A 26288-nucleotide genomic window follows, 5' to 3' on the forward strand; every position below is an offset into this window, starting at 1 on the left:
TTGTCCAGGAAGGCGAACCTGAGGAACTGGTGCTGATCTTTGTGGATAGGAATGTGAAGATACGCATCCTTCAAATCCACGGTGGTCATATATTGACCCTCCTGGATCATTGGTAAAATTGTCCGAATGGTCTCCATCTTGAAGGATGGGACTCTGAGAAATTTGTTTAGAATTTTGAGATCTAAAATCGGTCTGAAGGTTCCCTCTTTTTTGGGAACCACAAACAGATTGGAGTAAAACCCCTGGCCCTGTTCTGCTTTTGGAACTGGGCAGATTACACCCATAGTATATAGGTCTTTTACACAGCGTAAGACCTCTCTTTTTGTCTGGTTTACAGACAACCTTGAAAGATGAAATCTCCCCCTTGGAGGAGAATCTTTGAATTCTAGATGATACCCCTGGGTCACGATTTCTAAAGCCCAGGAATCCTGAACGCCTCTTGCCCAAGCCTGAGCGAAGAGAGAAAGTCTGCCCCTACTAGATCCGGTCCCGGATCGGGGGCTGCCCCTTCATGCTGTCTTGGTAGCAGCAACTGGCTTCTTGGCCTGTTTACCTTTATTCCAGGTCTGGTTAGGTCTCCAGACTGACTTGGATTGAGCAAAATTCCTCTCCTGCTTTGTGGAAGGGGAGGAGGAAGAGAGAACACCTTTGAAGTTTCGAAAAGAACGAAAATTATTTTGTTTGGCCTTCATTCTATTTGTCTTGTCCTGAGGAAGGGCATGGCCTTTTCCTCCAGTGATGTCAGAAATTATCTCCTTCAGTTCAGGCCCAAATAGGGTCTTACCCTTGAAAGGAATTGCTAATAGCTTAGATTTTGATGACACATCAGCAGACCAGGACTTAAGCCATAACGCTCTACGTGCTAAAATGGCAATACCTGAATTCTTTGCTACTAATTTAGCCATTTGAAAAGCGGCATCTATAATAAAAGAATTAGCTAGCTTCAGAGCCTTAATTCTATCTAAAATATCATCTAATGGGGTCTCAACCTTAAGAGACTCCTCTAGAGCCTCGAACCAAAAAGCAGCTGCAGTAGTTACAGGAACAATGCACGCTATAAGTTGTAGAAGAAAACCCTGATGCATAAACAAATTCTTTAGAAGACCCTCTAATTTTTTATCCATAGGGTCTTTGAAAGCACAACTGTCCTCAATAGGTATAGTTGTATGCTTAGCCAGGGTAGAAATAGCTCCCTCCACCTTAGGGACCGTCTGCCAGGAATCCCGAATGGTGTCAGATATGGGAAACATTTTCTTAAAAGTAGGAGGGGGAGAGAACGGAATGCCAGGTCTATCCCATTCCTTGGTAACAATGTCCGAAATCCTCTTAGGGACTGGAAAAACATTAGTGTAAGCAGGGACCTCTAGATATCTATCCATTTTACACAGTTTCTCTGGTGGAATTACAATAGGGTCACAATCATCCAGAGTCGCTAAAACCTCCCTGAGCAACAAGCGGAGGTGTTCAAGCTTAAATTTAAAGGCCGTCATATCTGAGTCTGTTTGAGGGAACATCTTTCCTGAATCAGAAAGCTCTCCCTCAGACAGCAATTCCCCCACTCCCAAATCAGAACATTGTGAGGGTACATCGGAGATGGCCAATAAAGCGTCAGAGGGCTCAGCATTTACTCTAATACCGGACCTACTGTGCTTCCCCTGCAAACCAGGCAGTTTAGATAATACCTCTGTGAGGGTAGTAGACATAACTGCGGCCATATCTTGCAGGGTGAAAGAATTAGACGCACTAGAAGTACTTGGCGTCGCTTGGGCGGGCGTTAAAGTTTGTGACACTTGGGGAGAAGTAGATGGCATAACCTGATTCTCTTCTGACTGAGAATCATCCTGAGACATACTTTTATCAGCTAAAATATGTTCTTTGCAATGTAAGGCCCTTTCAGTACATGAGGGACACATTTTAAGTGGGGGTTCCACAATGGCTTCTAAACACATGGAACATTGGCTTTCCTCAATGTCAGACATGTTAAACAGACTAGTAATGACCACAAACAGGCTTGAAAACACTTTATTTAGTGAAAAAATAACAATCTGAAAAAACGGTACTGCGCCTTTAAGAGAAATAGAGCATACAATTTTTCCAAAACTGCTTTAAAATGATAAAATTATTCCAGTTTTATGATAAAAGCATCCCAAATTGTCAGCTAAGTTTGCCCCACAAGGAAAGGAATACTTAACCCTTACCAAAAAAACGTTGTGCTATAAAACGTTAACTTCAAATAAAAATACCCCCTGCACCTCGCCACAGCCCTGCTGTGGCGCCTACCTGCCCTCAGGGGTCTGTAAAATCGGATTAAACCTTTGATTAGGCCCAATACTGTTCTGAAAGGCCCACCGGAGTTGGAGCTTGCTGCTTGTCTGGGAAAAACTGCGCAACTGAGGCGCGAAAATAGGCCCCGCCCATCTCACTTGATGTATCACAGCCTAAAATAACCGCACCAGAACGGTCTAAAAACTAGCCATGTGGGTTTCATATACCCATAAATGAAGCCATGTGTACCCTCTATACTTAATAAAGTAGAAAAACGTCTATCATAAAAAATGTTATCTGTAACTCCCAGTCATGAAAACGTTTGCCCACAAGCATCATAACATCAGTGTCAACCATTTTTTTTTATAGCCCAATATGCAAGTCCAGTAATACCCCTCTTTATACTTTAGGATTACTGCTTACCCTTTCCCTCATGGGGATACTCTCAGCCAATTCTGAAATAACACAGTCTCTCCAGAAAAAAATGACTGAACATACCTCACTGCTTATAGCATGAAAAACGTTCCTCACACTGAAGTTTCTTAAGTACTCCTCAGCCATTCTGTGGGAACTACTCTGGATCTTAGTAACAACTGCTAAGATCATCAGCCTCCAGGCAGAAGTCTTCATCCATCTGCTGCCTGGGAGAAAATAGCACACACCGGTACCATTTAAAATAAAAAACTCTTGCTTGAAGAAAATAAAAACTAACATTTTATCACCTCTTTCACTTTACCCTTCCTATTACTTAGAGTAGGCAAAGAGAATGACTGGGGGTGGAGTCAGGGGAGGAGCTATATAGACAGCTCTGCTGTGGTGCTCTTTGCCACTTTCTGTTAGCAGGAGGATAATATCCCACAAGTAAAGGATGAATCCGTGGACTCGTCGTATCTTATAGAAGAAAATCTATATTTACCTCCTTGTGTAATACATTTGTGTAATTTCCTCCTCTTTAGTCTTTGAACTAAACGCACACTGAGCCCCCACACTGAGCACACACAGAAACCCACAAAAAATCCAAAATGAAATATTTATTACCGCATTTTGTAACACCTTTTTTTTTCTTTAAACATAAAGTCACAGTCCTCATACAAGTATTTTAATGTAAATTTGACAAAGCTTAAAGGTAACAGCATTTTTCTCTAATGAGGAACACGTGCTGAGAAAGAAATTCTTCATGGACATACAATATCAATCCCACAGCAGTTTTTACTAGGAGAACATTCTTTTTTCCATTGAGGTAACACATATAATATCTAACATGAAACATTAATAGAACAAACTCTGAACAAATTTTGTTACAGTATTTTCTTCCCTTCTCTAACATACACATTCTGTCACATTTGCATATTCTCTAGTTTTCTTGCAATCACACTATAATATTTCAACGCATACTTTATGATACATACCCCTTCCTCTTACAAACATTCCCACAGCTCCTCCCCCTCACTCACACTCAAGACCTCCTCCTCACAGATTCCAGTCTGTTTAATAAGACACATTCTCTCACTGTTACTACTCCGTTACTTAGTGATACTGCATCATTTTCTCCAACACACACCTCATCTCCACTACTCATCACGTCTCCCCACTTGAAAAAGAAACATACAAATTATTTTTTCTTACATACGTCCTTGTCTTCTGTCTCGCACACATTCACACACACTCTCGTTCTCCAATCTTTGAGTTTACAATTAAGTTCAGTCCATGTCATTTGGTGCAAAGACCAGTTTGCAGGAATTCCCCTAAAAACAAGGAGCATCCACACAACGAAGAGAGGTCAATGGTGGAAAAATGTCTCTGCCTTCCTTCCAACTGACCTATTATAAATTGTTTTGTAGTGCCAGATACAGACAACCATATGTCAAATCTTCACATGGTCTTGGATGTGCCTAAACAAAATAGTTCACGAGGGGTTGCAGACAGCCTCATATTCTTTCTTGGCATCTCTGTTCCTCATGTTCCTCTGTACTGGTCAGACAGGTGAAAGGACTCCACAGCTCTTCTTAGGGAAAATGTAGTAGGGGTTCTGGCTGAGCCAAAACAGTCATTCTTTTGGGAACAACACACATAGTGTGGAAAAAACAAGGATATCTTTTTGTCTCTTTTCTAAAACTATTTAAATCCACAGAAATGTACAAGTTAACTTAGTTCCTATGTTTATATCCTACAGTAGTTATATCTCTGAGTCTTTTTCTGCTTTGCTTTTCCAGAGGGGACTTGTATTTTAGTGGGCATTTCATCACGCCCATATTTTCACATTTGTGTTCATTTTATTGGTCCTTTGTTGATGAAGAAAAATGACAAATATCTTTTAAAAAATCACAGCTGTCTGGAATTAAATTTATATATTTTTTTTAAACTTGTCAAAGTTTAATTGTCTAAACATATTATCATTTTTCCCTTGAGGTTCCTTATAATGTTGGGGTAATTTTCAGGATGTTACCCTCCCTCCCAAAGGCTTGGTTCGAAACAATGTGATGGTTGTGCGTACATGGCCATCCCAAAATGAACTAATCCTCCAGTTAGCTATGTGTTTCATGATGGGGAGCTTGGCAGATGTGGGGCACCGGAGGTCCATTTCTTCAGTAGAAGGGCATAATGTCTTTTGGGGAGTAGTGAGAGCTGGTTGTACCAAACTGATACCCATAGGACCACCCTGAGAAAGACAATCCCCTGGCATGTCCTGCAGACCTGCAAGAAGGAGAAAAACATGTATTAGTATTATCCCTTATTCACTAATCCTGATACATATACCCAAACATGCAATTAGAATTATAGACAAAAAAGAGGTGCCGGAGTCCCCCATACATTAAAAACATGAAGTTTATTGGGGCCAGTAGCCCATGGTAAAACAGATACAGCACAAACTGGACAGGATCTAACGCGTTTCGGCATATGCTGCTGTAATCATAGATCTTCAGATGCAATTTAAATTACTTATTTTTTTATGGAATCAGGCTCCCCAAAGATTCTATGCATACAACATATGTGAAAAATAATAATTCACCTTTACTCTGGAACAATTTATTTTACTTAGGCTTCTCTCACATTTTAGAATATATGAAAATGACCCATGTGATTTTTCTTGCTGAGGGTTAAAGTTTTTCCAACTGCTGGACAGCTGGAGACAGACCAGAAGTTTAGGATATCTGTGCCTTATTCACTGACTGATTCTGTTAATACTAGGATACCCTTAAAATCTGGTCTGTCTGCAGACATTGAGGATAACCATTGGACAACCTACCATTAAAGCATAATCCACATGGGGACTTTCTGCTTGATGTGGGAGGTGAACAGTTCTTGTGTCTCAATATCTACAAATATGCTATCAGAAAGTCATTAACAACTTTAGGAAGACTCTTTAATTTCTAAAATTTTAGCTGAGTAAAAAGGTACTGGGGAGAACACTGTATGTATATATATACATACACACAGTATATGTATACACACACAACACACACATATTATATATATATATATATATATATTAACTTTTTTTTTACTTACTTAAGAAATGTAGCTTTTTTATAATCATGTAATTCACAATAATTAATAAACAGTTGAATACAATTCACAGTATGATGATGTTAGTGATCTGTGTGAATTAAGACAGAATTTTCTGTTGCTTACTTGGTTACAACATTTTTTCTATTCTCTCCAGACTAAAGTTTGGGGAAAAGAGGCCATTGTTTGATCAGCATTATTTCTCCACACACGTGTGGTTGTACAAGTCAGTGTTTCTCAACTTTAGTTCTGAAGTACAGGCCAGTGTTTCATTATATCTTAACTAAAGCACAGGTGAAATAATCTGCTGATGAATAACCATGGTTATTAACTTGCTGTCACTCATTATCTGATTATTTCACCTGTCTTCTAGTTAGGATATCATGAAAATCTGGCCTTTAGGGGAACTAGGGAGCCTTCAAGGTTTTAGGGTGTCTTGTCTCCCTGCATTTACCCTTCCTATTCCTGTCAGCTTGCGTCCAGTTTCTAGCTATTTGAAGTGACGTAGTGCAGAATAAAAATTAATTGTATACAGCTTATTATAGCATTCTCTCTCCTGCAAGAGTTAAACCACCTTTATCAGGGCTGCCAATGCTGTTTTTTTGTTTTTACTTTATATACTCGTGTGTCTTCCATCATTATTTTTTCCTTTTGTGTTTTACTGTAGCAGTGTTTTTTAGTACCTTTTTGTTGTTCATTTCAAATTTTAAAGAACATTTTCATGCCAATTTTGATGTACACAATATTCATGACTCATGCACATAGTTCCTGCATTAGAAATGTGACTGTGGAGGTTAAAGGGAGGATATGTGTGTGAGAAGCATTATTTTATGCTGCTACAACATTCAGCTTTGCCGCTTCAGCAAGCCCTCAACATACCGCTAACAATATGAGAACTGAATTAAATCAAAGGTCAATTCATATTATTCCTAAGAATACAGAGAGTTAAAAATGCATATAATAAATATGTAATTAGTAATTGTAAACTATGAGCCTGTAATGTCACCATGGTGTGCTGGGTATTAAAATGCAGAAGAGTGATGTGTGTGGCTCAACAGTCAATTATTTAAAGCACAGTAAACATCCTGAGATTTTTTATATAACATATTTAGTTATTCATATTGAAACAACTGTGCAGCATATTTTCATGATTTGTTTTGCTCCCTTTTCATGTAATTTAGCTTTGAAAATTGAGCTTGAAATGCACGGATTTCAAGGTTAACTCTGCTACATATATGTTCCTACTGGCTTTATCAGATAACTGCAAAACAGTGTATACTAACTTTATGACCATGGCTAGCCTTGTGTGTGTGTAGTATGACCTAGATTGTAAGATCTTTTGTCGCAATCTGACCACCCCTTTGTTGTCCAAATATTTTATAAACCCTGTGTAGCATGCTGTTGGCACATTAGAAAGAAATATACTGCTACTATTACTACTACTACTAATAATAATAAAAATGCCTCTGTTTTTCTAAATATACTCACAGCCCTGAGCATCTTCTGTGCTAACAAAGTCACACGCAGATACTCTTGTAACTAATGTTTGTGACAGATATTTATTTACACTATAGCACAATAACTGGGGCTGGTACAGGGCTCTTCTAGAGCCACTTTATTAACACAAGTGGGGTCGCCACCTAAACACAATATCCCAGGCTTGTCTTGCTGTTTGTGCTAGCGCGACAGCCTCCTCAATGGATGATGATAATTAAGTACCAAATATACCATATTGTGTGGCTGCATAATCAAATCAAGAGAGGATAATATTCCTCTGTATTAAGCTATTAATGTAATTGGTCATGAAGCATAAAATATGTTATGTAATTAAATAGGCTAGAAATTATATGGCCTATATTAAGAATTATCCAAGCTGAGAAAATGTTTTCTCTATGGCCGTTATAGGGAACATTGCTTCCTGTATTCAGCACACATTTGTAAAAAGACAGTAGAAATAGGCAAATTTGATTAATCTATGGAATGTCACTGGCAGCCCCCTGAGAGGGCCTATGAAATTGTGTCCTCTATTTACATATACAGAGTGATTTAATCAAGGTGCGTCTTCTTTTATTCTGCTTCATTAAACAAAGAAGTTTCAATGTTATATGCAATTCTGTCTGCTCCACTGCCTTCAACTAAGGGGAAGAAACTGGCAGCTGATACATTTTTTTTATACATCAAAACACTTGAAGCTTTAAAGTCTAATGTGTTCTTTAATCCAAGTGCAGTCATTCAGCTCTCGGTGAAAAACCAATTGCTTCATATGAACTTGCTGCTAAATGTCTTTCCTTTTAAATTTATTGACTCTTTCCTTCCTCCCTTTACTATCTGAAATGCAGGAAATATGTTAAACAAAAAAATATATATATCAAAATACTGCTTCTTCATAATGAAGAATTGAGGGTGTTGAGTTAACACACAGCTAAGCTGCTCTGATGAGCTCTTTACTGCATCTTTGCATATGGGATAATGTGGCTTTCATCCAAGTGACAGATTTTTGTCACTCAAATTACATCGTCGCTACCCCTAACTTTTCCCTCTGTCACTGTCATGTTTCATTTCCCACAAGAAATCTAATGCCCTGCAATATGTGTCAATTTTAACCTGAAAATATAAAGAGGACAATGAGACCAAGAGAGGGGATCAGTTTTCCCACATAGATGTAAAGCAAATCTTGCCCTCTTGGTTTGAGTTTGTACAGCTTTGGGAGATGTATGATGTTTATATCAATGCCAAAGCTACTAGTGAGGTAAACAGGGGACAAGCTGAGTGAAGAAGGGGCATTATTGATTAAGAGTCCTTTTTGTTCGCAAGGACTCAGGAAACTGGGTACCCTTTGTAGGCAAATGTTCTTTCCTTCACTCAGCTTGTCTACAGATAACACTAAAACCACTTGACATGGAGTTTCTATATATGTCAGGAAGCATTTTGCTTTGTTCCTTCTGCACATAGGAAAAATAGGCCATTTTAATGGTTGCTGGGATAGTGACCCTAGAGCCCCACATGTACTGCGTTCTCCTATGTAGTAGGTCTATGATCATATGCAGTGCCGGAGGTTAAACTGTAAGTAATGGCAGGAAGTCTCAGGTGATACTCACATCCATTGCTTGTAACCGCACTGCAGGACAAGTTTACATATAGTGCCACTGTCCATCCATGCCCATGTTCATGCCCATCCCACTCATAGGTCCTAAAGGAAAGATAAAATGAAATCCATAAGCTTTATTGTTCTCTATGCTGCACAGCAGGGACACTGCTTTGTGACATGTTTATAATTTACATCTGAATTATACAGCTCCTAAAAATCGCTAACAAGCACTTATAGTATTAATATGTTATACAAATGCAAGAAGGATATGCATTTGTCTGTATTTTTTAAACCGATTTGGGGAGTTTAGATATAGTTATGAAGAACAGTTTACAGTATATATAGCTCTCAAAGCAAAGCATCAGGAAAGAATTTTACTTCACCACAAATGACTCCATCATTGAATATGTTGGTGCTCTATTGATAATAACAAATTGCAAATAGCTGAGCTAAAGCATGGCTTCCCTTGTCTAGGCACTCACATGCAAAAATATCTGCAGTCCTGCTTCTGAGTAAAACTATCAAATCATGCAATGCCTCCACCACACTGAGAAAAATGAGACATATGCAAACAATCATTCTGCCATTATTGAGATCTTCAGATGTACACAAATACACTCATATTCTATATGTTTATTTTTGTATGTTTTTAGGAATGTATAAAGTAACTCTCTGTAAGGGTAAAATACCTTCTCATTACAGTGGCATGCATTCAGAACATAAATCCTCCAATAGAATCGCTAGAAAGGTGATGACATACCTGCGGGCCGGATTCCCATATGTTGCTGACCATCCAACACAAAGCTTCCCATTGGCTGACCCTCCGGACTATATGCTGCTCCTTGGCTCACTGAAGGATCAAGAAGAAAACCTGATTGTGGTCAAACGTGGACACAGAGAAGGAGAAAAGAAGAGAAGACATACCGGAAAATGAGCAAAGGTTCCAGTGTAAGTACTGAAACACACATTTCAAACCTACAGAAAGAGAGAGTCTAGCTTAAAAGGACCTGTCATTTTACAACACATGACCTGTGAAATTTTCCTATTTCATTTCTATCACTAGGATTCCTGCATTCCCGACCAATATTTTAAATATTTAATTACAAAACAAAAGAGTTTATTTCTGATTCCGTCATTTAATTGCTGCCTAGTATGTAACAGAGCTAATAAGCAATACATTATAGACAGCATGGCTGTTTTTTCCCCTCTATATGAGTCTAATGATATAAAAAGTTTATATTAAATGCAAACCATTAGAAACCTAAATTAAATGTAAACTATTTGAAAAAAAAATGCTTTTTCCTCATCTCTGGAGATTGTGGGACAAAGCACTATTTTTACACAAACGCTAGAGGTGTTTAATGTATTTTCAATTATTCCATAAATATTGGAATAGGGTCATAAAGGAACAATAATATAATACTTTCAATCCTCATAAATGAGTTAGACTGGCAAAGCACTGCTGTTTCTGAGCTGAATGCGGCCATTGATTAGTGGCTACACACATATGCTGTCCATAATAAATGGTCATTATAGTGTTAAAATGACATGCACTAATCTGTTAGAGCATGGCATTTTAACACTAGGTACGCTGTAATGCTATGTGTTTAATGCCTGGCAAGCACATAGTTAAAGGGACACTGTACCCAATTTTTTTCTTTTGTAATTCAGAAAGAGCATGCAATTTTAAGCAACTTTCTAATTTACTCCTATTATCAATTTTTCTTCGTTCTCTTGCTATCATTATTTGAAAAAGAAGGCATCTAAGCTTTTTTTTGGTTTCAGTACTCTAGACAGCACTTTTTTATTGGTGGATGAATTTATCCACCAATCAACAAGGACAACCCAGGTTGTTCACCAAAAATGGGCCGGCATCTAAACTTACATTCTTGCATTTCAAATAAAGATACCAAGAGAATGAAGAAAAATTGATAATAGGAGTAAATTAGAAAGTTGCTTAAAATTTCATGCTCAATCTGAATCAAGAAAGAAAAATTTTGGGTACAGTGTCCCTTTAAAGTCCCATTCAGGAAACTGCCACTGATCCAATCGGCAGCGCTAGTTGTGTAGCTGAGTTGTATAAATAGCACTGCTGATTGGATCAGCGGAAGTTTGCACTCAGAACCAGCATTGCTATGCAGGTCCTGAGCAAGACTTTAAGCATGTGTTTAACCCTTTTGCATCGCTAATGTTAAAATTATACGCTGTAACGGATTAGCGCATGTTATTTAAGTCCTTTAAACCATCACATGAAGTTTATATAGCAGTACGCCATCCCTGGAATCCTATAATTGATAAAGGTTTTGTATGATAACATGATGCTTGTGTTTGAAAAGAAGCAACAACTGGATATCAGTAATATCTCATAAAAATAAGTGGTTATTTTTGCAAACTACACATTCTTTCTCAAATCCATAAATAAATAATTTTAAAACATTAGGTTGAAGACAACGAGCCAGACAGGGAATACCAGTAAGTATTTTATTGGTAGTTAAATAAGATTAACATTTGCATTTAAAAAAAAATTATGATAATGTGCATTACAGCCTAACTCATTAAATGATCTTGGTGGGATTTTTAATGGTGAAATTGCTTCCAAAAGAACTTTTCTCTTCCCGCCCTCCAATTGCCACACACAGATTCTCACTCTGCCTGCGATATAATGCGGCTGAGCCAACTCCGTGTGAATAGGCAATGAATGAATACACACAATGGGCTGCACATGAGAATGGCTTCCTTACACCACCAGGCACTAGGGAGAAGCAATAAGCAGATTAACCATTTCTCTGTTACAAGCAACTGCTACAAAAGGGTTAACTTCCATACTTGTGGCCCCAGTGTGCTTTGCACCAATTAGTATTTGTTAAAAATGGGGAGGTAATTGTACTGAGAGCATGGTGGAAATCTCCAATTAGCACCAATTAGCTGTTCCTGATGGCAGAATGCAAGAATTTAAAGGGGTGAGATTGCCCCCTCTTCTTGTCTTCGTATTATCTCACTATATCTTGCTGTGGCATGTATTTTCCTAGCCATTGAATCCTCTCTGTTTCTCAAAACTTAAAGTTGGCTGAAAGCTTTGACAGAAGCCCTGAATTATTTCAGGTGATAGGAAATGAAGAAATCGGAACCTCACCTGCTCGATTTGACTGGTCGATCATGGGTTGAACTATCCGTCTTCTTGCATTAATGAACCTGCAAACAGAAGAGAGACATCTTGCTATTTCTGCTCATAGGTTCCAGTAAAAATATAAATAAGCTGATCTTTACATTACTTATGCTTACTAACTGGTTAGATAAAATATCAGATACAACTTAAGGTGCAAATGTTATGTTCAGCTGTTATCTAGAACATAGTGTTTTGTATATATGTTTGTATGATAGGTATATGTTATTTCAATCAATTTTGGCTGTAAAGATTAACATCAGAGGCAGACAAAAGAACTAACACCCTTTTGAAACATGCCTACAATCACTTTTCCTCTCCTCTTGTAACCCATACAGTCTCTAGGGAATGAAGCAGCCATGCGTCTACAGGAAAATGCATGTTCTCCATATTTGGTGGCACCAGAGGTCATTAGTAAAGTACAAAAAATAGATTGCTGCAATGCTACAGCTACTGAGTTCAGTATTATTACTATCATCATGTATTTGTAAAGTGTAGTATTGGGTACGTGACTAGGGGTACACAACAATACTAATTCATGGTAAAATGAAATACAGATACATAAAACAGACTAAACAAAACAAATACAAAAGGATGAAAGTCCTGCTCCAAAGAGCTTACAGTCTACTGTGGAATATGCAATTAGCACAGTTTTTTTAAAGATATTTGTGTGCAGCTTTTTAGCTTCTACATATACAGAAATGCACACATACACAAACACACATGAGTCCACACACAAGTAAACACATATGTATACACACACAGGTACACACAAGTAAACACATACGTATACACACACAGGTACACACAAGTAAACACATGCATACACACACAGGTACACACAAGTAAACACATATGTATACACACACAGGTACACACAAGTAAACACATACGTATACACACACAGGTACACACAAGTAAACACATGCATACACACACAGGTACATACAAGTAAACACATGCATATACATACAGGTACACACAAGTAAACACATACGTATATACACACAGGTACACACAAGTAAACACATATGTATACACGCACAGGTACACACAAGTAAACACATACGTATACACACACAGGTACACACAAGTAAACACATATGTATACACACACAGGTACACACAAGTAAACACATACGTATACACACACAGGTACACACAAGTAAACGCATGCATACACACAGATGCACACAAGTAAACACATACGTTTACACATACAGGTACATACAAGTAAACACATATGTATACACACACAGGTACACACAAGTAAACACATATGTATACACACACAGGTACACACAAGTAAACACATGCATACACACAGATGCACACAAGTAAACACATACATGCACACACAAGTAAACACATTCACACACACATGCAAACACACACAAGTAAACACATACATTTACACACACACACAGGGACACACAAGTAAACACATACACACAGTTACACACAAGTAAACACATACATACACACACATACACAGGTACACTGAAGTAAACACATGCACGCATAGCACGCATAGGTACACACAAGTAAACACATGCAAATACACAGGCACACACAAGTAAACACATACATATATATACACACACATACACACAGGTACACACAAGTAAACACATACATGCACACACAAGTAAACACTTACACACATGCACACACAAGTAAACACATACATACACATACACAGGTACACTGAAGTAAACACATACGCACACAAGCACGCCTAGGTACACACAAGTAAAGACATGCATACACATACATAGGTACACACAAGTAAAGACATGCATACACACACACAGGTACACACAAGTAAAGACATGCATACACACACATAAGTACACACAAGTAAAGACATGCATACACACACATAGGTACACACAAGTAAACACATGCATACACACACAGGTACACACAGGTAAAGACATGCATACACACACAGGTACACACAAGTAAAGACATGCATACACACACATAGGTACACACAAGTAAAGCCATGCATACACACACATAGGTACACACAAGTAAAGACATGCATACACACACATAGGTACACACAAGTAAAGACATGCATACACACACATAGGTACACACAAGTAAAGACATGCATACACACACATAGGTACACACAAGTAAAGACATGCATACACACACATAGGTACACACAAGTAAAGACATGCATACACACACATAGGTACACACAAGTAAAGACATGCATACACACACATAGGTACACACAAGTAAACACATGCATACACACACATAGGTACACACAAGTAAAGACATACATACACACATATAGGTACACACATACACACACAAGCATACATAGGTACACACAAGTAAAGACATGCATACACACACATAGGTACACACATACACACACAAGCACGCATAGGTACACACAAGTAAAGACATGCATACACACACATAGGTACACACATACACACACAAGCACGCATAGGTACACACAAGTAAAGACATGCATACACACACAAAGGGACACACAAGTAAACATGCATACACACACAGGTGCACACAAGTAAACAAATACACACAATCATTTGAGGAGAAGAGATAAGCAAACATTCATAAAACTTGGTTTTCTTGGCTCAAACACCTAATATGTCTTTCAGAAAACTGATCTCCTCCAATTGTGATCTTTCCGTGTAGCCCCTTTTCCCCAGCTGGCCCTGAACCAGGCCCATGCTTTGTGTTTTCATTTAGGTTCTTTAGGTCAGCAGAGACATCCATTAAACTGTCTAAAGTTTTATCGCCAGCCTTAGAGAGGCTATAGAGCCAGCTCCATGAGAGGCCCCATCCCCTTCAACCCAATACCAACCTCCTGCTGACCCAGCCTTTAAAGCTAAGGGTTATTTAGAGGTCAGTGCCAAATGGGATTGACCTCTGGTGCCAAACAGGAGCCCTGGAGCTGAACAGATTTTATAAACTTGGCACAATCATCTGGCATTAAAAATTAAAATAGAAAAGAATATAAAACAGTACAGAGCGAAACACTATCAATACTAGCACCCTGTGCACAATACAGTGCAAGCGACAACATGCAGGAAAATGCAGATACCTGTTTAACACTACAGCTGTTATTTGGTATATGAGGAAATTATATTTTACAGTTAAACAGGTAGAATCGACAAATTGACAACTAGTTGAGGTGGTAGGCTCTAAATCATAAACATAGTTCATGTGCTGGATAGGCAAAAGGCTCCCACGAGAACACCAAGAATAAATTCTGCTGTTGGGTTTGCCACCAGGAGGACAGAAAAATAGAGCCACATGAATCTGTAATTTATGGATTAAGTGTATAATATCATAAGCACACGGATAGGTTATTATGACATACATTTACTATGATGTATTTGTGCAGAGACACAATGCTTACTGGACATACATTGTTTCATTAGGGAGAAAAAAATTACATTACCTAAGATTTTTTTATTTATTTTTTTAAACTTAAATCAAACTATAGTCTCCATTTAGGAGGGAAAAGTTTTGACAGTCTATAATTTTCTGGGAATTTCTCTATCACTTCACACAAAAAAATATTTCTAAACCATGAAGACTGTTGTTTTACACTGATGGGAGAGGTAATAATATAACTATATAATCTGTAGATAAGATAAATATGTTGGCTAAACATTTCAGCAAGGGTTAATAAAGTATAAAAGTTATCTGTTATAAAAGCTCAAAGGCTAAAAAAAAAAAAAAAAGGTTCTGTTCTAGAGACATGTTCTGTTCTAGGATGACATGTTTATTTGTTGACAGGGAGTATAGGGTTAAAAGCAACCAAAGCAAATAAGAAACCTGGACCCAGGGGGCTGGCATGCACCATTTGTGTTCACCAAAGGGAGTGTTAGTCCATTATATCAACATGTGTTTGGCATTAGGTAAAGGGAGGCTTTCCCTCCACCCCTTCCCAAAAGCAGGTAGTAATGGTCCCTTATTTGACAAGGACTTGCAGAGCCATAAGTCACAGGGCCGTTAAGACTGGATTTCATTTACATGGTAATCCCACAATGAGTGCCTGCAGTTTTTCATGTTACTTTAACTGGTAATTGTTGCCATTAATCCTCTGTGTTTAGAGTTAAGCAAATAAAGGATATGAGTAGAAAGCAAACCCCTTAAACCCTGCCCCACACCTCCTATGGATTAAAAACATGGCCCCTGCAAGATATATATATATATATATATATATATATATATATATATATATATATATATATATAGCACATGCTACTGTATATATATCTTCAATATCAAATGGCACTGTACAAATTATGCACCAATGCAGAATTGAAGTTACACTGATAAAACATACACAATACATCCAGCAATAACAGTATTCATATAGTTATAAATGTGTCAAATATAAGAGACAGATATACAGTATGTTTAGCTAAGCCTTACAAAATGTTGATGAAGACTCATCATCAACAATAGAGAATTCTATGGCATTTTACAAATATAAGTGGCAAAGTTTCAGACCATGTTGAGCTAATAAAAATATATTTCCTAGGACACTTAAAGTCTACAATCTAATTAGTTCCTCTCAATGTCATTCATTGAACTAGCTTATAAGGGGCATGTTTAAAACTTGTCATCACTGTTAATTAAACTTTATAGTACTGGAAGGGTACTATCTGGCCTAGCATTATCCAAATTGTCCATATGCTTTAAGGTACCCTTTGTCCCACAACAAAGACTCTATGAGGTCTGCAAACCATTAGCCATCCCCACCCCCAACACACCTCTAGCCCAGGACTCCAGGCTGTCTTCAAACAAGTCATTAAAATGAGGGTTGAAGGTTCAAACAAGGGTCATTTCTTTGGATACAACACAGAAATGTTTGGTAAACTGGTATCCCTCCACTGATCCCACTATGCCCATGATGGGGCTATACTAATCCTATTGTTGTTATATCTAGTTAGTGTTCCTCTTTGGTTAAGTCTGCATTATAAGGTAGGGTCTCTACTGTGCAAGGTCTACTAAAGGGCCAGGTATTGGATTAGGGGTGTCAGTACCAGATGCCAAAAGCTATTAAACGTTTTATTACTAATTATGCTAAAATGTACAGTTGTTATATTTATAATTGTTTAGTCATTTTGTACCTTTAAAAATATTAATCCTTTACTTATTTTGACACTTTGCTATTCTTTTTCTCATCCATTTGCCCAATCATCATACAGAAATGATCTTCCTAAAGAAGATACAGTTATCATGAAAATCCGCATAATATTCATGTACATTGGTACAGAAGGGATCTAGCTGCCACTGTGTTGATTCTTAGCTATAAGTCAGCCTACCATGTACTTTATTCAAATGCATTTGGAGTCTGATAACTGCTACAAAGCGGTAGATTTATCATGAGTCAAATGCCCCTATGATACTTATGAAGCAGCTGTTTAAACCCTCTCAAATTACCATGACTGGTTCGACAGGGGTGATTGACAAGCCCTTCTCTTGCTCAAATCGTTCTGCGAGAGGAGGGGCAGCATTGCAGAGTGGACTCTTGTGCAATGCTAAATATGGGGAACTAATGCACCCCACAATTTGCAATCTCGGGCGGACAGGTTCACTACATGTGAACCTTTGTCCATCCAATCAATGATAAATCTGGCCCAAAGCTTCCAACTTTGTAAAATATTTCACACTGTGCACCAATCTTCATGTTTGATGTTTTTACAGAAAAGCACTGTCACAGAAAGAAATATCCAGATTGCCACACCCTCTTTAAACTGCACATGAGCCTTAGCTAAAAATATATAAAAAAATTATGTTTTTTCTTTGTGCTTTCAGAACTAAATTCATTATTTATAACTCATATCTCGTATAATAACTTATTATGCAAGGTTTTTTTGATGACCATGCCTTTCTTAAAAGACATTTAAATACAGTAGACAATAAAAAGACAATGCAATAGCACTTTGAATTTTAAATACGCAGTAATTTTTTTTGACAAATGTATGTTTTCCTCCCCCTATTTGCTAGCCCCCTGCATCATGTGACAGCCAATCCCAATCACAGACTAGTATACGTATACACTGTGAACTCTTGCACATGCTCAGTAGGAAATGGTGCCTCAGAAAGTATGCATATAAAAAGACTGCAAAATTTGATAATAATAGTAAATTGGAAAGTTTCTTAAAACGGCATGCGCTTTCTGAATCATAAAAGTTAAATGTTTTACTTTAGTGTCTCTCTAATGAGATACATACTGTTTAATGTTGTGCAAATCCACTGATTACTGATTTTCAGCCATCATTTCATAGTGTGAGAATGCTTACTCATAGTTTGATCTGGGAAATTAACTCTGTATAGGTTGTCACACTGATAGGTCATAAGAACAAAAAAGGGTCAGTGGTTGAGAGAAGGAAGAATTGCACAGAAGGGGAAGAGACTGATAATGGGGGAGACACATATAATGGGGAAGTTGGAAACCGGGAGGAAGTTATGAGAGTAGCAAAGGAGAGATTAATGCAAGTTATATGTATGATGCTATTAATTGGCTGTGGGTTTTCAGATTTAGATATTTTTAACATTAGGATTTTTTGAGACGTTCTTTTGTTGAAAAGTAAACAATTCCTAAAACAGTTAAAGGGACAGTTTACTCAAAAGTGATCTCCCCTTTAATTTTTTCCCAATGATCCACTTTACCTGCTGGGATGTATTAAATTGTTTACAAGTAGCTCCTTTACCCTTATATTGGCATTTGAAATAGTTGATTTAGCATGTGGTATCCCCACCTATGCTGAAAGTTTGTGGTCGCAGGTCCAAGATATAGATAAGCTTTGTAAACACAGCCAGCAGGAGAAATTACACTGCCAGTGGGGTATAGAAGAGATAAGGTGATACAATGTTAATTTTCCATTGTTCTCTCCAAGTATTGATGATTGGTTTATGGACAGATATAAGATAAAGAAGCAGGTATATGTACACAATGTGATAAAGTAATGAGATCTGATTATAACTACAAGCTCAACCCATTTTATTAGGTTGTGGCTTCAAAACACAAAATCAGCTAATTCATATACACAAATAAACCTTACAAAGCTAATGTTCATACATTTTATACTCTGCAGTTGGTAAAAAAAAGCAATTGTAAACACATTAAGGGAAAAACATTTTACAGTATACTGTCCCTTTAAAGGGACACTCAAGTCAAAATTAAACTTCATGATTCAGATACAGCATGCAATTTTAAACAACTTTCCAATTTACTTACATTAACAAAATGTGCACAGTCTTTGTATATTTACACTTTTTGAGTCACCAACTCCTACTGAGCATGTGCAATAATTCACAGCATATACATATATGCATTTGTGATTGGCTGATGGCTGTCACATGATACAAGGGGAGTGGAAATAGACATAACTTTGCAATTTATTTAACAAAAATCTACTACTCATTTGAAGTTCAGACTATGAGGCCGATTTATGAAATGTCTGTCGGACCTGATCAGACAGTGCGGATTAGGTCCGATAGACATCGCTGAATGCGGAGAGCAATACGCTCTCCGTATTCAGCATTGCACCAGCAGCTCTTGTAAGCTGCTGGTGCAACGCCTTCCCCTGCAGACTCTCGGCCAATCGGCCACCAGCAGGGGGTGTCAATCAACCCGATTGTACTTGATCAGGTTGAATTCTGGCGATTCCTGTCCGCCTCATCAGAGCAGGCGGACAGGGTTATGGAGCAGCGGTCTTTAGACCACTACTTCATAACTGGCAGAAACACTGGCCCTCAAGCTCTGTATGGAGCTTGATAAATGGGCATCTAAGTGCTATTGCATTGTCTTCTTATCATGCATTTGTTGATTATGCAATTCTACTGTATTGACTGGTCCTTTAACAGTCTTAAAGGGACACTGAACCCAAACTTTTCTTTTATGATTCAGATAGAGCATCAATTTTTCATCGTTCTCTTGCTATTTTTATTTAAAAAAAGAAGGCATCTAAGCTTTTTTTTGGTTCATATTTTAGCCAAGAAAACAAACAAACATTTTTTTGTAGGGTTAAAACCCTAGTAGCTAGTCTTGAGGTCTGTAGTCTTTATTGAGAATATTACCCTAGTGTAGATTGGTTTTATAAACTAAAATGTTCACAAATAGGATTAAAAAAACAACCAAATAGAGTGGTGGAAACACACTAAAGTGAGGAAGAAATATAAACAATAAAAGTGAGGATGGGTTACACCATGACAGTGATTTTTTTTTTAAATGGGAATAAGGAGAGGAAGTAGTAGAATTATGGAAGTTGGGTGGGAAATGGTGTCTAGCAAATAACACAATACAGGAAGTTTATACTGGGGTCAGGGTTAGGAAAACACTTTTGGTGTTATTGTGACTCTACTGGTTGGAGTAGCAGCATTCAATAATGGATACTAAGGGTGATAACAGAAGGATCCAGGGACAAATCTATACCAGTTTTCTATGACAACATTTATTACATTTATCTGTTTTATGTAGAATACAAATATTAATATCCTCTGCAGGTGTGGGGTTATCAGTTTATCTGAAGGAAAGTGATCCTGTGGCTAGGTACAGAAGAAAGTTGAGTGTGCACCTGCTGTAAGGTTTGCATCTGTTTTGTGACAATGACAAATAGCAAGTCCCTGCCACATCACTTTGCATATCAGACTCATTTCCATACAACTGGCTTTCTCTTGAGATTTACCCTTGCAATGCTGGGACATCCTGACCAGCCTGAAACTGGCAACTGTATCTTAAATAGTTAAAAGTTTATTTATGTGTGTGTGCATATATATATATATATAAGCTTTTTATTATTATTTCCCATTTTGGATATGTTTTTAAAAACATGATAATGGGCTTTACACATAGAAGCCCATTTATCAAGCTCTGTACGGAGCTTGAGGGCCCGTGTTATGGAGCAGCGGTCTCTAGACCCTGTCCGCCTGCTAAATAAACCTATTAACCCCTAAACCTCTTGTCTCCCACATCTCCGCCACTAAATAAACATATTAACCCCTGAACCGCCGCCCCCACATTGCAAAACGCTAAATTAAACTATTAAGCCCTAAACTTCAGTAGCTCTTATCCTATTGGCTGTTTTGAACAGCCAATAGGATTTTAAAAGCTCTCATTCTATTGCCTGATTTGAATTTGAAGAATCAAATCAGCCAATAGGAATGCAAGGTACGCCATTTTTAAACGCTACCTTGCATTGAAGCTTCAGTGTACGGCGGGGACCTATGAAGAGGATGCTCCGCACTGGATGTCTTTGCCGCTCAGCCGGGATGAAGTTAGAAGACGCACCCACGATGAAGATGTTGCCGCCTGGATGACCGGACTTCAGCAACCATGAGTAGATATTCTGGGGTTAGTGTTAGGTATTTTTTTTTTTTTTGGGGTGTTTTCTTTTTCAGATTAATATTTGGGCTTTTGAAAAAGAGCTAAATGTCCTTTTAAGGGCAATGAAAAAGAGCTGAATGCCCTTTTAAGGGCAATGCCCATACAAATGCCCCTTTAGGGGCAATGTGTAGCTTAGTTTTTTTTTTAGAGTTAGGTTTTTTATTTTGGGGGGTTGGTTGGGTGTTGGGTTTTACTGTTGGGGGACTTATTTTTGTATTTTTTTTTACAGGTAAAATAGCTATTTAACTTAGGTCAATGCCCAACAAAAGGCCCTTTTAAGGGCTATTGGTAGTTTATTGTAGGCTAGGGGGTGTTTTTATTTTGGGGGGGGGCTTTTTTATTTTTGATAATTTTGTTTATTTTTTTGTAAGCTTAGTGTTTTTTCATTTTTTGTAATTTTAGATTTTTAATTTTTTCTCTTAGTGTTAGGTTTTTTAAATTTGTAATTTAGATTTTTTAATTGGTAGTATTTTTTATTTTATTAAAATAGTAAGGTTAGGTTAATTTACAGTTTATATATTTTTATTTCACAGGTAAGTTTTTATTTATTTAAATAGTTATATTGTAATTTTAATTTAAAGTTAGGGGGTGTTTAACTTTATTATAGTGACGGCGATGTCCGGGAGCGGCAGAATAGGGGTTAATAACTTTTATTAGTGGCGGCGATGTTGGTAGTGGCAGATTAGGGGTTAATAACTTTATTTAGGTGTTGGCAATGTCGGGGGGTGGATTAGGGGTTAATAACGTATTAGTGGTGTTTAAACTTGGGGTTTGTGTTAGGGTGTTAGGTTTAAACATAACTTTTTTTTCCCCATAGACATCAATGGGGTTGCGTTACGGAGAATTTTCATTCCGCGATCGCAGGTCTTAGTTTTTTTCTAACAGTCTCTCCCCATTGATGTCTATGGGGGAAAGCATGCACGAGCACGTCAAAGCAGCCCTTGGATTTTGTGCGGTATATCGCACGCACAAGGAGGCTTTTCAGTAACTCGTAATAGCAGCGCTATGGAGAGTAAAATAACGCAACTTTTTTGGCATTAGTTTCGCACCCGTAATCTAGGTTTTAAAGAATTAAAGCAATTATAGCAGTTTTATAGTGTCCTTTGGTAGGTTTATCATCTTTCATATTTGAAAGACCTACAGTAAATCAGTGATGTACTGTACATCTATGTAATCGTATTAACATTTTTATTACCACTTTTGTATGCTATATAGATTCCACTGTCACTGTTTTCAGATTGAAAAGCAATTATATAAAAATTGCAGAAAGAGAAAAACATGCTTACAATCTTATTATCTAGACAAAAATAATTAAGCATTGACTATGTGAGGAAAATGGAAATAGGTATTGTTCCTTTAAAAGTACAGAGTAAAAAAAAGATATTGCCCCTGGAAATGGAGCAATTATGGAGCGCAAGCTTTGAAGAGATGAAGGTGAGTTTGCGTCCTCAGCCTTTCTAGCTCTGATTAGCTCTGAGGAAGATATTTTCTCAGTCTCTGGGAGAGATCTCTGGGCCAGATGTTACCTGTCCATCAAGCAGCTGAAGTGGACAAGTAGGCTGGGAGGGAGCATGTCAGTTCTTTGATCTGGGATATATGAACGGCTGAGTTATGGAGTGGAACTCTGTTTATCCGTTATGTTTTACTTTCTGTCCTAAGGCAGAACCACATATTGCAGAAAGAAGGAAAGCAAGAGGTAGGGGAAAAAATGCACCGTTCTTTACAACATCAACAAGCTCTGACAACTGAAACAGGGTTTTTCTTGGCCTTAACAAAGCTTGCAGGCATATCCTTTGATGCTCCTGTTTTCCCACTTGTGCTTACTCGGTCCGTTCAACATACTACTTGCTGTTTAATTCAGCTTCAGTAAATGAAATGGACTGTGGCCAGGATGCCTGGGGCATAAACACACCTGTGTGAGGGATGGCAGCGCAAACAGCGGTGTGCTGGTCTGGTCACTCCACTAGTTTATCTGGTAACTCCTCAGTCCATCCCCTCAGGAGTCAACAGAGATCACAGCTATTTTACCACCTTCTAATCTAATCTAAAATATTAATTTGCTCTCCTCCCAAAAGATTTTGATCAATATTTTATTTTCTAAATTATATATATATATATAGTGAATTACTGCAAATAAATCTCAGTACAGAACAACAAATAAGGCTTTGAAAAAAGAGGTTTATTCATTCAAATGAAAGATTTTTTGGGGTCAAAGATTAGTTGTTATAAAGAGCTTTGTCATTTCCCCTTCGTTTTCTTGTACAGGAGTGCAATGGTTATCTTGCTTTAATGACATCACACATAAAACTAGTTGAGAATGTTGCTTGCATCATATTGGTGACATGAGAATGCCCCAAGTGGCTTTATCTTTTAGGGTTTAGTGTTAACTCTTTGACTTCCAATTAGTACTGCAACAATAATCCTATTTCATGGCAATATGATTACATAAAACAGATTCAATTAATACTAATCTCAATCCAATAAAGTGTTCAGAGTTCTATCCTTTTTCCAAAGCAAGCAGCCAATGTAATGGAATCACTTACCAGCACCCTTTCTTTTTAACAATTGCTTTGCTTCACACAACAAACTGTAATTTTCCAAGGAGAAACTCTGTATGTGCTGGCTGTTAATGACAGAGGAGCTTTCTCCTTGCCTGGATTCAATAAGTCTATACTCAGGCGGCATCTCCTGAGAGCTTCTTCAGGTACCTCCTTGCTGAATTAAAGCTATTCTCCCTACCATAGACTGCATTAACCCTTTCAGATCTTTAGGCATATACAGAAAGCAGAGCTGGTATGCCCTCTGTAAAAGATGTTATGGGACATTAAACATTGCATTAGTGGAGCACTCACAGTGTTGCACCTGCTATTCACATCTACTACAGAGTATTGTTTTGTCCCCTGTGAACTGCGGCTGTGCCTCTTCTCTTAATCACTGGCCTCAGTATAAAACAATCCCACTCATCCTGCTCCCTACTAGGGATGTTGTCTGTTGCACTCTGTGCAGCTAAAGTACCTATTAATAAGCAGAATGCCTAACCTTTCCTTAGTGTTTATAATTCTGTATGTTCCCATCTAATGCATACCAATAAAGGTGACAATATAATCAAGCTACTTTTTGTTAAAGCTTGAAATAAAATGTTTAAAATGTTGAAGAGCAGGCAAGACTATTAGAAATCTCTGGCCAACTCTTTACCACCGAATGGGAAGACCCAAGTAACCTTATTTATTGAGACTTTCTTGTTTAACTCTGGTATTAGAAAACCTTTGTCAAAGTGAAAGCAAATGGTGTACACTGTCTCCCATTAGTCAGTGAGAGCTATTCATCAAACTGAGGTAAATAAAACCACTTTCTATGCTATATCATGAAGTCAACATGTGATATCTTTACAAAGTTAATTTTACAACTGCTTTTGATTATTAACCACATTTTATTTAATACTGATCCAAACACAGCAGTTCTCAGGTGGATATAAGTATTTGACCATATATAGATATCCCTAGTAATAAAATGAAGCCAAAGACCTCTAGAATGTATGTTGTCATGTGCAATATGGGACAGGATCACTGTCCTTGGACATTAAACCAATGCGAAGGGGCAGATAAACACTATAAATAATTGTGGAAGTGTTCAAATGAATTGATCTGTCTGGAACAAAAGGGCCAAAGAGCATTTGGCTCAGAATCAGATGGGCAGTTGTGCCAGGTCCCACAGGCAGTGGTTTCTTTGCACCATCTACCCTGTAACCAAACCTGACGTAGGGAAGACAGGATACATCCCATGTATTTGGGGTAGAGAGAATAAAGAGAAAGTACTCAGTCATGACCTGTTTGCTTTGCTATGCTGCAAATAATAGGCACTGAATTTATAGTGTATTAAGTTAAAATCAAATGGCACCAAGATAGAGGATATTGAGATAATGCATCGACAATATTAACCTTTAAATTTAAAGTGAGATGTGTGTGTGTCCACACCTCCGCTGGCAGTCAATGGGTTAGCTCTCTTTCATAATGTAGCTTAGTAATCCAGCGCTGTGCTTTAATTTGGTTTTAATTTTATGGGCCTGGTTTTAACTGCTTGCCTTACAGACCTTTATTCCTTACAGGAACAGTTACCTCATAAACACGAGATCCGTTGCTTCCTATACTCTTCGCCCTCCACCTCAAGCTGTATTTCCCTTCTCTTTTTTCCCTTTTTTTTCCCCTTTATTACTATGGCCTTTTCCATTTTTTTCTGCTCCAAGCCTAGGACACAAATCTCACTGCTATTGCAGTGTGTGACATCTCCGCTCGTTTGCCGCTGCTCATTAACAAACAATACTGCTGTGAAATTGGTTTAATGACAAAGTAATAAAATTGCTATTCTGCTCACAGAGAGCCCGAGGCGTCCCGAGGCAAGCTCTGGGTGCCAAGATGCATTAAGCTGCTTCTTCGTAAAAACGGAATGATCTGCTCCGTTCCTCCCTCCCTGTACACATTGTGCCTTTCATCTCCTGATAAAAAGATGTATTTTTATAGGTGGTTCTCTGGGTCAGATACTGTTATGAAGCCAAATTTGATCTTCCAGACCTGCTTGACCCTCACTGTGAGGTGAACAAACACCCAAATATCATCTATTTGTAGAGGAATGTCACCTTACTGAAGACTCAGTCTCTGTCCTAGCTCGAGCCTAGTGACCTACTGTGTCCGAGTGCTATATACTTATAACAAATACAGTGCACTATATAGCCACTTACATAGAGCATGTATACTGAAAGAGCAAATTGGGGGTTATTTGTGTACCCAATATTATATGAGGGTTTAGCTGAAGAAAACAAACTTCATGTGATCAAAACAATGAACCTCACTGTAAAAATAAATCTCTTT

The 26288-nt window shown here is 37.9% G+C and overlaps 1 protein-coding gene across 7 annotated transcripts in view; it reads right to left on the bottom strand.

The window, feature by feature from the left end:
- Positions 1-3276: 3276 nt before the first annotated feature.
- The window catches only part of MEIS2 (Meis homeobox 2), a 229639-nt gene continuing 206627 nt past the window's right edge, over positions 3277-26288 (bottom strand). For 4 of the 7 annotated variants that reach the window (XM_053697961.1, XM_053697959.1, XM_053697956.1 and 1 more), the window contains exons 10-13: positions 11994-12052; positions 9621-9731; positions 8871-8962; positions 3277-4959 (exon numbers count right to left, since the gene is read on the bottom strand). In XM_053697961.1, the coding sequence (XP_053553936.1) occupies positions 8904-8962; positions 9621-9731; positions 11994-12052 (229 nt within the window). In that variant the 3' untranslated portion in view covers positions 3277-4959; positions 8871-8903. The remainder of the gene's footprint in view (positions 4960-8870; positions 8963-9620; positions 9732-11993; positions 12053-26288) is intronic. The other 3 variants (XM_053697962.1, XM_053697960.1, XM_053697958.1) reach the window with 1 other exon arrangement.

Source organism: Bombina bombina, chromosome 1, assembly GCF_027579735.1.
Source record: "Bombina bombina isolate aBomBom1 chromosome 1, aBomBom1.pri, whole genome shotgun sequence".
NCBI classification, from domain to species: Eukaryota; Metazoa; Chordata; class Amphibia; order Anura; family Bombinatoridae; genus Bombina; species Bombina bombina.